This window comes from Bos indicus x Bos taurus, chromosome 10 (genome assembly GCF_003369695.1).
Source record: "Bos indicus x Bos taurus breed Angus x Brahman F1 hybrid chromosome 10, Bos_hybrid_MaternalHap_v2.0, whole genome shotgun sequence".
NCBI classification, from domain to species: Eukaryota; Metazoa; Chordata; class Mammalia; order Artiodactyla; family Bovidae; genus Bos; species Bos indicus x Bos taurus.
The window spans coordinates 77,793,008-77,809,414 of NC_040085.1; the positions used below are offsets into that span (position 1 = coordinate 77,793,008).

At 44.1% G+C, this 16,407-nt stretch overlaps 1 protein-coding gene across 10 annotated transcripts in view; it reads left to right on the forward strand.

Annotated features, from left to right (window-relative positions):
- Positions 1–16,407, forward strand: part of RGS6 (regulator of G protein signaling 6) — a 609,909-nt gene that overhangs the window by 535,777 nt on the left and 57,725 nt on the right. For all 10 annotated transcript variants that reach the window (XM_027552323.1, XM_027552324.1, XM_027552322.1 and 7 more), the window contains one exon: positions 8,297–8,407. In XM_027552323.1, coding sequence (XP_027408124.1) covers positions 8,297–8,407 — 111 coding nt within the window. The remainder of the gene's footprint in view (positions 1–8,296; positions 8,408–16,407) is intronic.

The following is a 16,407-nucleotide window of genomic DNA, read 5'->3' on the forward strand; positions in this document are numbered from 1 at the left end:
TATTGCTCGCATGACTCCCTGCCAGTCTGTGTGCTCACATGTCTGTGTACATATGTCTATGTCTGCTGGACCACCCTCACGTCTGTGCGCCTCTGTGGATTCGGTTGGCTGCTCTACTGATCTTGCCTGGGATCTCTCACGTGTTTGGTTCAGCTGGTTTAGGATGACCTCGGCTGGGACCATTGGGCAGAGCTTTGCATGGTCTCCCATCCTCCAGCAGGCTGGTTTGACCTTGTTCGCCTGGAGACAGAAGGATTGCAAGCAAGAGAGCAGAAACGTGCAGAGTTCCTTGAGGCTTGAAACTGGCATTCTGACACTTCTGCTGCCTTTTATTAACAAAAGCAAGTCACAGGCCCAGATCAGATTCAAGGACTGGGGAAATACACTCCATTTTTAAAACAGATCTACCGCACCAGAAAATCAAATAATCAAGTTCTTCAGTCTCCATCCAAGAGCAAGAGGAAAAGAGTCTTCATGAGGTGTGCTCTTCTTAATAACAGGCACTGAGCCTTGGGGCATATGTTATTTCATTGTAGACTCTGCTCTGAGGCCCTTTTGGTCATTTATCTGTGTTTCCTCAAGAGGCGAAATTGCCAAATAGATGAGGTCTTGCTCTTCTTTGCAAGAGTGCTCAAGGGGATCCACCTTTTATTCAGCCCAGCTTTATAGCACTAGGCAAACCAACTTTGAGAATGCAAAAATCTATACATTTCAGTTCCAAATTGTTGGAAAGTCTCTATATTTTGCTATGTTTCTCCACCTTTAGTGGCACTGAGCTCTGGCCAGTCACTGCCCGGATCATGCAAAGCTGTCCCACATGGAGAAATAGTGTTGTGTGATTTTTTATCTGCTCCTGCACTTAGCTTATCCTTACCTGATCCTTGGGAGCCATGTGTGCATCACAGCCAACTGCTGAGTTGATTTTTTACCATCACCTTGCCTGCCCATGTCCGAGATCACTGCTGCCCCCTGAAATTATAGCAGGCTCCTCCTCTGCTTCCTGACCCCTCTATGATCATGAAGTGTAATTCATGAAATGAGATAATGAGCAAGGGACTGCAGATCCTAAGGGTCTATTAAAAACCTGCTGAGGTGATAGAAGTCTGTGAACTTACTGTCTAATGACAGTTTCAGGGAGGAAAAACTGGGGACCGAAGAGGTCATTACAACAGTGCTTTTATGTGATTCCAGATGCCGCAGAGTCCTTGCTTCTCGTTCATCATGTTAGGTGATAGGAAAGAAAACACCAGAGGTAACACTGTAGACAGGGTGCCTGTATCCAGACCAAGACCTAGAAAGGCCGTGATAGCTGGCCTGGCGTATGCTCTTCTGTCTAAGGGGCCACATTCACCTCCATGGCCCTTCCCTCAACCTGAGTTTCTCTGTTGCATATCTTTTCTCTGGATGGCCCATAATTAAGGAATTCTTTCTTTATATTGTCTTTCCTCCCCATTTTCTCCCACGTGAAGAAAGAGAGATGAATGAATTAATAAGAAGCAACCTTTTTTCTTCTGTGTCTGCTGTGCTGCTCTGCTTTTCATTCCCTTCCCATTCAGATCCTCTTCCTGCCCGGTCCCCCTTTGTGCATCATCATTTTGAAAGTACACGTACCAAAGGGGATGCAAACTCACTCTCCTGTTCACCCTTCTCACATTCTGTCTCCGGCTTTCCTTCCCGCAAGAGGCCCTGATCTCCTAGGGAATGCAGCAGCACATTTGCGTTGTATTTCTAAAGTCAGAATGATGGTCACTCTCCCAGAATGCTTTGTATTCCATTCCCTTGCTCCCCTTGAGTAATCACTTCCCACAGCTGCAAGCCAGCCCTCACTGCCCATTTTCCTTGGAGCCTGACAGCATCTCTCCTTCTTCCCCCTCATATACTATGTACCTCTTATATGTATATGTATATGTACATATACTATGTACTATGTATATACTTCATTCTTGGGATGCTGTGTAGGGAAAAAATACAGTCTTCCTTTCCCTGTGTTTTCCCTTTACTCTCACGCCACCATGGGCTTCCCTGGTGGCTCAGACGTTGAAGAGTCCGCCCGCAGTGCAGGAGACCTGAGTTCATTCCCTGGGTCGGGAAGATCCCCTGGAGAAGGGAAAGGGTACCCACTCCAGTATTCTGGCCTGGAGAATTCCATGGACTGTAGAGTCCAAGGGGTCGCGAAGAGTCGGACACAACTGAGCAACTTTCACTCACCCCGCTTCAGATGCCAGTCATAACAAGTCCTTAGGTTCCCCACAACTTTTGTCTGACTTGGCTATAAACAGAAGTTCCCACGACCCCTTCCTTGGGTTTGGTTAATTTGTTCAGTGTCTCACAGAACTCTGGGAAACACTTTCACTTACCAGTTTATTAAAGGATACAGATGAACAGCCAGACAAAGAGGTACATAGGGCCAGGTCGGGGAGGGTCCCGAACCCAGGAGCTCCTGTCCCTGAGGGGCTGGAGTGCGTCACCCTGTCTGTCTGGATGTGTTCACCTCAGGAAGCATGAAATTGGCCCATGTGGCAAAGGGATGCCTGCCCTGGGAGCTATCACAGCACCAACTTACCTCTTGATCCCGCTATCACAGTGCTCACTTAGAGCCCCCGTGCCTGTCCATTCTCACCTGAGACGCTGGACGGCTTGTATGGATGAAGCCTCGCCCACACCAAATGTACCACCAGCAAGAGATTTACAGGACCGTGGGCGTGAACTGCCCGTCTTGGTTGCAAGCATCTATCTTATAGTTGTGGGGTAACTGGAGGACTCTTGAAATGCTTTCCTGTTCTCTTATCAAAAGGTCCTGAGGGCTCATCAAAGCCATTAGGTAATATATGGTGAACTTGCCTTATAGCACACCAGGCTCCTCTCTCCACCGAATTCGCCAGACGAGAATACTGGAGTGGGTTGCCATTCCCTTCTCCAGGGGATCTTCCTGACCCAGGGATCAAACCTGGGTCTCCCCCATCACAGGCAGATTCTTTACCTTCTGTGCTACCAGGACAAAGACCAGTTCAGTGGCTCACCGAAGAACCAGAAACCAAAGCTTTTCAATTTGGTCCACTGCTCCTCCCACCCCCGTGGGGTTACAGTCCGTGCATGAGACAATGTGTTTAAAACTCAAAGTGTCACAGGCTCCTTCATCTTCCTTTGATGAATAAAACATCCTTAGCCTCTCAGAAAATTGAAGAACGGGATGTGGTGCTTCCCAAACTTGCATATCGTTCACCTGGTGATCTTATTACCAATGCAGATTCTGACTCAGTAGGTCTGGGTGGGACCTGAGCTTCTGCATTTCTTACAAGCTCCCAGTGATACCTGTCCCTCGCTTCATGGACCACGTTTTTGAGGAGCAATGAGATGGAGCTGCCAACGAATTTCTTCACATTCTCAGAAGCAAGCTACTTGGCCACGCCTGCTCTTTGCAATTCAGTAGCAGGAATTGTGACTCTGAATCTGCCATTACAGGGGAAGCTGGTGACACTCAAGATGGCAATGCTTACGGGAAAGTTTTATTGTGGATCGATAACCATAAAAAGATTTATACCTGCTGGTCCAATAATTCCACTTATGGATATTAATTCTAAATAAATAACCTAAAAGACAGAAAAACTTATGTGAACAATGCTGTTTTACTGTAGCCAGAACTATACTAAAAGAAAGAAAAAGTCTATGTCTAATATAAAGGAAATGATTACATAAATTATAATAAATTCATTTAAGATACTAATAATATTGTGGACAAATATTTGTCTTCTCTCTCTCCCCAAAAGTAACATGTCAGTAAGGGAATATAAATAGTATAAACTCACAAGCTCAACAAATGAATGAATGAATAATTTCCACACATTTTTCCAAGATCACAAGTGTATGGAATTAAGGAGCATGACCACAGGCTTCTGTCTCTGTTTGTAATGTTGTGCTTCTTTATATTGGGTGGTGAGTTCAAGGGTGATACTCTTATAATTTTTATGAGAAATGTTTCAAAATTTAATAAAAAATAGATTGAATGGGGACAGAATGAAGAACATCATGACCTCTTTGTTAGGGGTGGGAGAATTATAACAAAACCAGTTTGCCCAGCAAAATCTGGCTTTGGTTCTTGAAGGCACCCAGGACCATGGGACGCAAGAAGGAGGCATGGGGGTAACCCCAGAGGAATAGGTAGTCAGTCTCTGGAGCTTCTGCATCTGTGATTCCAAGCCCACAAAGAGACCCTCTCTCCCCATTAATGACAAACGCAGGAGGTGGGCACTTAATTCTCTGGAGAAATTGAATCCCATTAGCTCAGAACTCAGACACATCACATCACAAAGGGCAAGCTGAAAGCAAGAGAATTACTGAGTGAGTTGCATACAAGCTCTGGGACCCCTGACTCCTCCCATGCCTTGGTCTCAGGAGCCAGATGTAGATGCCCATAGGCAAGAGACTGCTAACTATAACACGCAGGCCAAATCCATTCCACTCCACTCCCTGTGTTTGCAAATAAAGTTTTATTGGAACACAGTCACACACATTTATTCATGAATTATCTGTGGCTGCTTTTGTGCCATAATAAAAGAGCCAAGTAGTTGCAACAGACACCATCTGGTCTGCCAAGCCTAAAATATTAACTATTTCAGTCTTGCAGAACAAGTTTGTCTACCACTACTTTGGCTTTCTCTGGTGGCTCAGAGGTAAAGAATCTGCCTGCCAGTGTAAGAGACTCAGGTTTGATCCCTGGGTTGTGAAGATGCCTTGGAATAGGAAATGGCAACCTGCTCCAATACTCTTGCCTGGAAAATTCCATGGACAGAGGAGCTTAGTGGGCTACAGTCTAGGGGGATGCAAAGAGTCGGACACGACTGAGCACACAATATCCCCAGAAACCTAAGAAGATATTTCATTCATAAAATGAGAACTAGATACCAAGATAAACAAGAGTGAACTCTGGAAATGTAAGAAAGTGATAGTCCATACTGGAAAAAATAAAGAAAATTTCAGAAGAACCAATAGACAAGAAGATGAGAAAAAAAAAATAGAGAAAATTTAGAAATATTGGATTATCAATTCCAACATTTAATTTAAAATAATTATAAAAAGAGAAGACCAAGGAGATGAAGGTTATGAAATTACTGAAGAAATACCATGAGATTTCTGGGAAATATATATATGTGTGTGTGTGTGTGTGTCTATATACATATATATATATTTTTTTTTTTTTAAACCTATTGATTGCCCATTGTGCACAGTGAATAAAAACTACCAGCAAGGGTCATGGGGAAATTTGAAAGCACTATAGCAATAAAGGGAGAAGGCAATGGCAACCCACTCCAGTGGTCTTGCCTGGAGAATCCCAGGGACAGAAGATCCTGGTGGGCTGCCATCTATGGGGTCACACAGAGTCAGACACGACTGAAGCAACTTAGCAGCAGCAGCAGCGTAGCAATAAAGAGACGATGCTAAGCTTCCAGAGAGAAAAGAAACCAAACAAAAGAACAAAAATTAAAATGGATTCAGACTTCTCGATAATATCATAACAAACTGGATATCAAAAGAAATGGAGCGATGCCTTCAAAATTCTGAAAGAAAAATGATTTTTAACTCAGGGTTCTATATCGAGCACTGTGAGTGAAGTATGAAGTAAAAGCAATTTTAGGCCTGCAAAGACTCAAAATATTTAGCTCTTGGGTATCCTTTCTTAGGAAACTGCTAAAGGATGTGCCTCAGCACAGCCAGGGAGTAAAACCAGTAGGCAGGCGTGGAATCCAGGAAACCAGGGCTCCCACAGAAATGAAGGGAGGCCCGAGATGACGGTTTTGCATCAAGCCTATAGAACAAATGGTTCAGAATAGAGCAAGAGGACTCAAGACTTTGGGGAGAGGGCCTCCAGGAGACAGAGAGACAGAACTGATTATCTGATGTGCTGTGGGGAAGTATTGCTAGGTGTTTTTACACATTTGTTAGAACACTTAAAAAATGTAATACACTCCTGAGCCCAGTGGCAAACAATTATTATACAGTTTAATAACATGAACACTGACTGCTGATATAACAAAAGTGTTACATTTGGAGGAAATGGTGGAGGGAGTTGGGGACTGGTAAGTAGAAAGTTAATCTTTGTTTAAAATTGATAATCAAAAGCAGGTATGAAAATGTATAATTTAGGAATATCCGTGGCCACAGGACTGGAAAAGGTCAGTTTTCATTCCAATCCCAAAGAAAGGCAATGCCAAAGAATGCTCAAACTACCACACAATTGCACTCATCTCACACGCTAGTAAAGTAATACTCAAAATTCTCCAAGCCAGGCTTCAGCAATACGTGAACCGTGAACTTGCAGATGTTCAAGCTGGTTTTAGAAAAGGCAGAGGAACCAGAGATCAAATTGCCAACATCTGCTGGATCATCGAAAAAGCAAGAGAGTTCCAGAAAAACATCTATTTCTGCTTTACTGACTATGCCAAAGCCTTTGACTGTGTGGATCACAATAAACTGTGGAAAATTCTGAAAGAGATGGGAATACCAGACCACCTGATCTGCCTCTTGAGAAATTTGTATGCAGGTCAGGAAGCAACAGTTAGAACTGGACATGGAACAACAGACTGGTTTCAAATAGGAAAAGGAGTTCGTCAAGGCTGTATATTGTCACCCTGTTTATTTAACTTAAATGCAGAGTACATCATGAGAAATGCTGGACTGGAAGAAACACAAGCTGGAATCAAGATTGCTGGGAGAAATATCAATCACCTCAGATATGCAGATGACACCACCCTTATGGCAGAAAGTGAAGAGGAACTAAAGAGCCTCTTGATGAAAGTGAAAGTGGAGAGTGAAAAAGTTGGCTTAAAGCTCAACATTCAGAAAACTAAGATCATGACATCGGGTCCCAACACTTCATGGGAAATAGATGGGGAAACAGTGGAAACAGTGTCAGACTTTATTTTTCTGGGCTCCAAAATCACTACAGATGGTGACTGCAGCCATGAAATTAAAAGATGCTTACTCCTTGGAAGGAAAGTTATGACCAACTAGATAGCATATTCAAAAGCAGAGACATTACTTTGCCAACAAAGGTCCGTCTAGTCAAGGCTATGGTTTTTCCTGTGGTCATATATGGATGTGAGAGTTGGACTGTGAAGAAGGCTGAGTGCCGAAGAATTGATGCTTTTGAACTGTGGTGTTGGAGAAGACTCTTGAGAGTCCCTTGGACTGCAAGGAGATCCAACCAGTCCACTCTGAAGGAGATAAGCCCTGGGATTTCTTTGGAAGGAATGATGCTAAAGCTGAAACTCCAGTACTTTGGCCACCTCATGCGAAGAGTTGACTCATTGGAAAAGACTCTGATGCTGGGAGGGATTGGGGGCAAGAGGAGAAGGGGACAACAGAGGATGAGATGGCTGGATGGCATCACTGACTCGATGGACGTGAGTCTCAGTGAACTCCGAGAGTTGGTGATGGACAGGGAGGCCTGGCGTGCTGCAATTCATGGGGTCACAAAGAGTCGGACACGACTGAGTGACTGATCTGATCTGATCTGATCTGAGGCCGTCTATGGGGTCGCACAGAGTCAGATATGACTGAAGCGACTTAGCAGCAGCAGTAGCAGCAGCAGGTAAATGCTAAAAATAAATAAATAAAGACAGAAAGTAGGTGCCTCTGTGAGAAGGGATAGGAGAAAAAAACATTGCTGTTGCTTTTTGTACAGGAAAGAGTTTAGCACTATTTTATCATTTTAACTATACGAACTTTAAAAAAATGAAATTCTATTTAAAAAGATTATGATTTTTTAAATTATAACTGTAAAAACTGAGTTACTGTTTGGGAAAATCCTTTATATAGGTTAACTCCTTTTGGTCTGCCAGGACTTTAAAGGCTTTATAGTAAAGAAATCCATCCAGCTGGGAAGGAATACTGGGCTGGCAGCCTTGAAAAGCTGTAGCGTCTGCTGTGTGCCCCAGATGCCCTGAGATCTGCAGTCCCCATGGGAGGGTGATACACAGGCAGGTTTGGACCAGTGTATCAGTAAAGCTAGCATAACCAGGGAGGGATGCACCAAGATTCAGGGAAAGAGTTAGGTGGGAAAAAGATATAAAATTTATGTGTATACTATGACTGCAATAATGCAGAAACAATATGTCCATCATGGGGAGAGAGCAAGGACAAATGAAAACAGTTTGAGTTGTCAGAAGTGGGAGCAGGGGTCATATTTTTTTCCCTTTAACTTGAAATTATATGAAGATTGATATGATGTTTGTGTTAAACAGAATACCTGTTGTTATGGGAAATTGGTGGTATTCTTTGCTCTGCTTTCCTTCTACAGCTTAATTGCTTACACGGAACAGTACGTGGAATATGACCCTTTGATCACACCAGCTGAGCCGTCCAATCCCTGGATCAGTGATGATATCGCTTTATGGGACATAGAGATGAGGTAAAAAAAACAAAAATGTTTTAATGTTTGGAAGTGGGGGGAGGAGCACAGTGCATGAGAATAGGAGATTATTATTGTACCCCATCTTAATTTGACTCTTTTTATCAATAGAACAGAAACTCCTCCTGTAACCACCCAAATGATTTCCTTGCTCATGGTTTCTACCTCTTTATAGTATTGTATGTGGATCCTTTATGGCTTCCCTCTGACCTCTCTCTGATTCTATGGATGTTATGATAACTGGGACAGTCCGTCATAGTTGCTAGTTCTGACTTCTGGAGGGCAAGAATCTGTGGATCATTTGCTTTTCATACATTAGCAACAACAACAATAATAGCTAGCATTTACTCTGTACTTCAGAGAAGGCAGTGGCACCCCACTCCAGTACTTTTGCCTGGAAAATCCCATGGACGGAGGAGCCTGGTGGGCTGCAGTCCATGGGGCCGCTAGAGTCGGACACGACTGAGCGACTTCACTTTCACTTTTCACTTTCATGCATTGGAGAAGGAAATGGCAACCCACTCCAGGGTTCTTGCCTGGAGAATCCCAGGGACGGGGAAGCCTGGTGGGCTGCCGTCTATGGGGTCTCACAGAGTCTGACACGACTGAAGCGACTTAGCAGCAGCAGCAGCAGCACTCTGTACTTGACCTCTAATAAGTATCTTCCAATGAGTCACCACAACAGGTAAACATTATTCTCAGAATTGAACAGATGGAAAATGGGAGTTAATGGACTTGCTCAAGGTCACACAGCAAGAAGGTGGTAGGATTAGGATTAGAACCCAGGCAGAGGGCCCCAGAGCTGTGGTCTTCATCCCTCTGCTCTTCTGGAGTAGCAGGCACAATGGTTCCGTTCAGAAGTTCCTTCTGGATGAGAGAAAAGTGAAAGTGTTAGTTGCTCAGTCTGACTCTTTGTGACCCCGTGGACTGTAGCCCTCCAGGCTCCTCTGTCCGTGGAATCCTCCAGGCAAGAACACTGGAGTGGGTTGCCATTTCCTTCTCCAGGGGATCTTCCCTACTGCAGGGATCGACCCTAGGCTCCTGCATTGCAGGAGGATTCTTTACTGTCTGAGCCACCAGGGAAGCCCATACAGATGAGAGAAGCTAGTGTGTTTACTTAATAGCTAAGCAACTAAAGCCCAGGGGGTCTTAGACCACATTGGAGATTACGGGAGGAACCCAGTATGCTGTGCCTTTGCACCCTCTGCCCTTGGCTAGACAATTCTTTATTTTGTTCTTCATTTCTTTGTATCTCTCTCATTCACTTTCACCCTTGTCTTTTTTCTGACTTCTTTTCTTAAGATGGAAACCTTGTAAGAAGGAATAGAAGTCACAGATGCTCATTATAAAAGGTTCAAACTGTCTTTGTGTATGCATGCATGCTCAGTTGCTTCAGCCCCATGGAGTGCACTCTTTGCAGCCCCGTGGAGTGTAGCCCACCAGGCTCCTCTGTCCATGGGATTCTCCCAGGCAAAAATGCTGGAGTGGGTTGCCATGCCCTCCTCCAGGGGACCTTCCCAACCCAGGGATTGAACCTGCATCTCATGTCTCCTACATTAGCAGGTGGGTTCTTTACCACTAAGGACCACCTGGGAAGCCCTTCAAACTGTTAAACGTATATGAGAAAGAAAACTCTCTCTCGCTCCATCCCAATCTCACTTTCCAGAAAGAGCCTTTGTTGATAGTTTAATGCCATGGTTCCCAAACTGCACCCAAGCACTCTGGGTGCTGCAGGGAACTCACAGGATTCCCAGGAGACATTCTAAATCATTAAGGAAAACACTGATGTTCAACCTATGTCAGATACTGTATAAATGACTAACTTAAGGTGTTCCCTGTTTTCAACGTTAGATCACATTATATTCCTTTCAGTGATGCCATATCTTTGCAAATCCGGGTGTTCGGGGCAGTTGCTATGATAAAAAGGAATTACTGGGCAAAAATCAACACGGAATAGGAAATGAAGGTGGCGGGGTTGAGAAGATGTGCAGCGCTCCACAGCACGTGTGTGCTCATTTAGGAGCAAAGTAAACATACTATATTTTCTTCCAATTTATATATATTTCAAATAACTCTGAAACAACTTAAAAACAACCCAAGCATTATCAATCTTTTTCATCTTTGCAAATCTGACAGATTAAAATAAACATCTCATTTTGCTTATATTTTTTTGTTAAAATACTTGAGGATCTATTCTTATGATTACTAGATACTCATTTTTCTTTGGTGGCTTGCCTGTTTTTTTGTTTGTTCTTTGCCTTTTTTCTAGTGATGTGTTTTGCCTTGGACATGGGGATAGAAAGCAGTCACATTTACTCAGATCACATAGTTAACATTTTTCTCAGCTGTTTGTTTTCTGAATCTAATTTTTCTCCTTGTTTCTTTTTCTCTTCCTTGAGTTTTACTTTATTAGTCGAGTTTTGTGTTAGCTAGTCATGTGTGTGTGTGTGTGTGTCCGACTCTTTGTGACCCTATGAACTGTAGTCTGCCAGGCCCCTCTGTCCATGGAATTTCCCATGCAGGAATACTGGAGTGGGTTGCCATTTCCTCCTCCAGTGGGTCTTCCTGACCCAGGGACTGAACCCATGTCCCTTATGTCTCCTGCATTGGTCAGACGGGTTCTTTACCGCTAGTGCTGCCTGGGAAGCCCCATGTAAGAAAGACAACTTCTTTTTAATTATTTCTGACATGCCCTTGGTAGTCCCTTTGATCTGATCTAAGAATTTACATCTTTCTTTAACTTGCTTCTCTTCTCTCTCTCTCCCTCTCCTTTATTGCTACTCTTTTCTCTCCATTCTACCCTCTCTTTTCAGGAAATCCTTTGGTAGGAACTCTGGTCATCTGCTGTGTAGTAGCACCATCTCTTATCTTTTCTCTATTAAAAATTCCATCTCTTAGTCTTTTTCTTCTATATTCAAGAATAGAATCTCTTGAGTTACTCTTCAGAGTCACCAGTCTCAGTGGTACCCATTCTGTGACTTTATACTTTAACGAGTTTTTTTTTTTTTCCTACTGAGTGCTGGGAAGGGTAGTTGACACTTGTGCTTTTAATTTCCAAGAATTTATAATATTCTTGGACTGCTTTTTCTTCACAGCCTGCTCTGTTCTAGTGATGTATATCCTCTTGAATTGCCCTGGAAGGAATTCAGACTTTTTTCACATCTCCCCTCTATTTCTGCCACTTAGTTTATTTCACAGGGCATCATTGATCAGAGAATCATTGTTTCTGTTCATTGTGTCATTACTCCGATCACTGTTCAGAGCAGATCAGTCCTTTCAGACAATTTGGGTACTACTGGGTTTCATAAGTGAAGGTCTTGGCTTTCAACTTTCACTATATGTTAGAACCACCCGGAGAGCTTATTTGAAAAAGTACCAGTGCCTAGTCCCCTCTCTGGGTCAGTTAAGTGGGCCGTTTCTGGCAGCGGTGGATTGCGTGTTTGTTTAATCTTACGCTAATTACAGGCCTGACCTGGAAGCCCAGCCTTTCCTCGGCCTAATGTTCCCGCAGCCAGGTGCGCCACTCTGTTTCGGGCCTGATGCGTTTAAGTCATTCAGTCTCCTCTCCACGGCGCACCCCAAGAAGGACACTCTTCTCCCATCTGTTGAGGGATCTTAGGGGGGCACAGAGAGATCTGCAGAAACCAGTGAGCAGCAGGAGGAAACCTCAGCATCTTTGGAAGTCTCCCTGCCTTGCTGAGATGTTTTCTCATCCATATTAGGTCTACCAGCCCTAGGTTACACAGGCACCACCCTCTGGCTTTACTTCCCATGTGAGAAGCTGGCCAGAAAATGTCCCCCTTTTACTTAGAGACCCTCTTGGCCCAGGGAACCCGTGTCTCATATTTCTGAGTTCCTCCCCTATGCACCCCCATTCACTACCTGCCAACTGCCCCTACTTCCAGTCTTGCTGCTCAGGGCTTGGGATTTTCCCAGGCTTCTGCTGGTAACACTCAGTCACCTTATTCCCAGATGGCCCCACTGGAAGCCTAGGTGGCCCATGCTCAGCTTTGTCACCAGTTCACCTGCTTCGTAAGTTCCCAAAGTTCCTCAACGTTTGTCCTCTGCTGGTAGGAAATGTATTTGCCTCTTACACTCTGTTTTATTTTGGCTTTGATATTTCACTGAACTCCAGACTCTTACCTGTTCCCTCCTCCTGGACCACTCTCACAGACCCTCACATGGCTGGCTTCCCTTTTCATTCAAGCCTCACTCAGCATTGGTGTCTTTTTCTCAGAAAGGTCTTCGGTGACCACTCACTCTGTAGAGGCCACCCAACATCCATCCAGTCTTTCTAGATCACATCCTCCCCCTGGATCTCTTTCTAAATAAGACTTACAGTTATTTTAGCACCTAGACCTGTGTCTGGCATGTAGTAGGTACTCAGAAAGTATAGGTTGGATGGAGGGTGAATGGAGAAGTGACCATTTTGTTGGTAATGCTGTTGGCATTTGGGAAAGGAAGAGAGGTTAAGCGTGTGAATTTAATTCACCTTGATAACATTGGCATTTCCTCCTTCTTTCTTGTAAGTCAGCAAAAAAAAAGGCACAAAGCATGATAGTTTGGGAAGATGGTGGCCACCTGGCCTGTTGGTTTATTCAAACATATCAGCACTTTGTCCCCAAGGGACTCACTGCCCCCACAGCTAGGTTCTGGCTCTGTTTTTACAGCTCAGGCTTCTACTGTCATCATAACATCTGACCTAACACCTACAGTGTTCTGTTCATCTTCAAGCTAGTTACACAGATACAAGGGAGAATGATGAGAATGTGAGGCCCTCTTTCTTCTCCCAGCAGGACATTCCCACCCAGTCAGACAGCTGGCAGTGATTGGGAACCTGCCTCTGGTGATAGGGAGTCAGGGATCAGCGCCAACATGCTTGTTCAGTCTAGAGACCAAACAGCCTTTGTGCATGAAGCAAGGGCTGAATGTGACCAGCAAAATAATCCGAGGTCATCTTTTTCTCAGTTTCAGTTTAATTTAGTGTAACTAATAAAGAGTATTTAGACCTACTATGTGCTATGTTCTAAGTAAGAAAGTTTCTCAAGATACCCATGTAGCAAAGTGAATAACATGCTGTCTTACCTCCCGGCTCCAGGATTCCTCCTTTTTGGCAAAGGACATTAATGTCACTTGGGGCACAGAGTCAGGCCCTAAGAGCAGGAGTGTTGGCAAAGATTCAACAACAAGTGGAGAGGTTGTGCCCCATAAGAAAATGAGATGAATGTACTTTTTGTCCCCAAGAGGGGAGACCTCAGGGCTGTGAAAAGTGAGGGTGGAAAGAGGAGCAGAGAGACAAGAGAGAGCAAGCCTCCATTCAGAGCCATGAAAACCCCTAGTGCTGAGGTGTCCGAGGACTTTTCAAAGTGGAAATACTGAATATGTGATTTCTAAACTGCCGGGGGTTGGATGGTGCAATGTGTACCCCCTTCTCAAGACCCTCCAATTTCAGTAAAGGCTTCTACCCTCTCAGACACTGTATATGAAGTTGGTTTTTGGTGAAGATGGGTGAAGTTGTATGGAAGAGTCGAGGCAGCATGGGAAACAGTAGGGGTCACTTGGGACTTCATGTTCATCTGAGGTGAGCTGTGATTTCTCCTGGGCGTGAGTAAATGGGTACAGACTCTTTCCAATGCCGAGGGCAGAGGTCATCACAGATAACGTCTGGATTCTACAGAGTTGAACATACTGTCTCAGCCATGTAGGATTTATAGACAAACCAGTCAAAGACAACAACAGGGATTAATAGAATAATTGGCAGGATGAGGCAGGATGTAGCATAAACAGTATGAAATTGTGCTTTAATCCTCTCTCCTTCTCAGACAAACTATTAGATCTAGAAATCCAAGGATGAGAAAAGGAATGTTCAGGGGGCAATACAAGACTGCCTCTTTAAAGGATATACCTGAAATTTATTCGGTGAAAATTCTGAGAAGTCAAATTTAGATAAAGAAGATAGTGATTGCCAGGGCTCATCACTGAGAAAGAATCAGCCCCAAATTGCCAGATCTCAGTTGGAGAGAGCTCTGTCATCTGAGGGCTTCCCTGGTAGCTCAGTTGGTAAAGAATCTGCCTGCAATGCAGGAGACCCTGGTTCAATTCCTGGGTCAGGAAGATCTGCTGGAGAAGAGATAGGCTACCCACTCCAGTATTCTTGGGCTTCCCTTGTGGCTCAGCTGGTAAAGAATCCACCTGCAGTGTGGGAGACCTGGATTTGATCCCTGGGTTGGGAAGATCCCCTGGAGAAGGGAATGGCTACCCACTCCAGTATTCTGGCCTGGAGAATTCCATGGACTATATAGTCCATGGAGTCACAAAGACTGAAGTCTCACTCACGTGACTGAGTGACTTACACTTCACTTCACTCCACTCCACTGTCATTTGAATACCACCAGGAAAGTGTCCCTGGGAAGATGCCATCAGCGAGATAGTGGCTCTAACAAGAACCTGGCATTGCCTGCAGGATTGGGGTTCATGATTTGCCCTCACCACATGGTATTGGTTTGACCTCTCTTTGCTGGGCAACAGGCACATGAGCAAAGAGCTACAAGGAACCAGCTCATCCTACTTGGTCAAAGGCATCCACTCCCAACTAGCCCAATGTGCTGAGGGGCAAAGACGATCACTGAGCTACTCAGCAAGTTTGATAGAACTGTAATCCATGGTATTAGTCGATCTCCCTCCCTGTGGTAGTCAGTCTCCATATATAGCCCCATCAGGGCTTTCCTCTTTGTATGCAGGGACTGCTTCTTCTATGGAAAGGGGACACCTCCCTCACTTTTCATCCAGGCTGGCCTTGATGTCTTATTTAACCGACAGAGTATGGCAGGAGTAATATTCTGGGAACAGATCATAAAACAGCTCTTGGTCATTTGAAACATTTGCTCCTAAGACATTCTTTCTTAAAAACCTATTGGTTATGAGAAACCCAAGTGATCAGGGAGATCGTGGAGGTTGAGAGCATTGGCTGAGCTTCTGGCCAAAAACCAGCATCATCTGCCATATGATGAGCCATCTTGGATGTCCAACCCAGTCCACCCTTCAGATGACACCACCCCCAGCTACTATCCATCTACAACTCTTGAGAGACCCGAAGTGAGAACCTCCCAGCTGGGCCCAGTCAACTCATGGGATGCTGAGAGAGAAGAATAAATTGTTGTTTCAAGCCATTGAGTTTGAAGATGGTTTGTTCCAGAGTAACAAAAAACAGGACCACTCCTTGTTGAAGTATTAGGACCCTCAGGTTTTCTTGGAGCATTAAGTAATATTGTGATTGTTTCTTCAATAACCTTCATCTTGAGATGGACTCATTGGTTATTCACTCTTTAAGGAACAATCCCTTGTTTCATAATTTTTCCAGTAACTCGAAACCTTTTGAAGATAGCTTGATGTTTTTATAGATAGATGTTTATTCTGAATCTGGCTTTATTGTTCTCAATTTGGGAGAACAGCTGGAATGAAAGACAGACTCCCTGGGAGAGCCACCTGTCTTGGCTGTGTTAATTTGGGCTGCTCAGTGGGAGGCTGGAATTTGGTGAGAAGCAATGGGCATGGAAGAGAAATTAGAGTTGGAAAAAGGCATCTAGCTAGCAAATAGAAATATAAGGACACATCTATGTCAATATAAAGACACATCATCTACATTACTTACTGTACACATTTTCTTACTGATTTCCCTTTAGTGTTAAACACGTGCTGTGTGAAAAGCACTATGATAAATACAGAGATGTGGTCTCTGCCCTCAGAGAGCTCACAAGATAGCTGCAAAGACAGTGACATAAACCCTTTAAAAGTTAAGTGATGGTACAAAACCATAATTAGAGATATGTCATGAGAAAGCCTTTCTATACAATGAATGAAAATAGAGGGGTTCTGAGTTCCATGGATTATCTGAGTGAGACCAAGGGAAAGTTATGGTACTAGTCACCTGGGGATGGATGTCCAGAGATAACTTTTCAGAATCATTTTATAACCACAGAGACCATTCCATGGTAGCAACA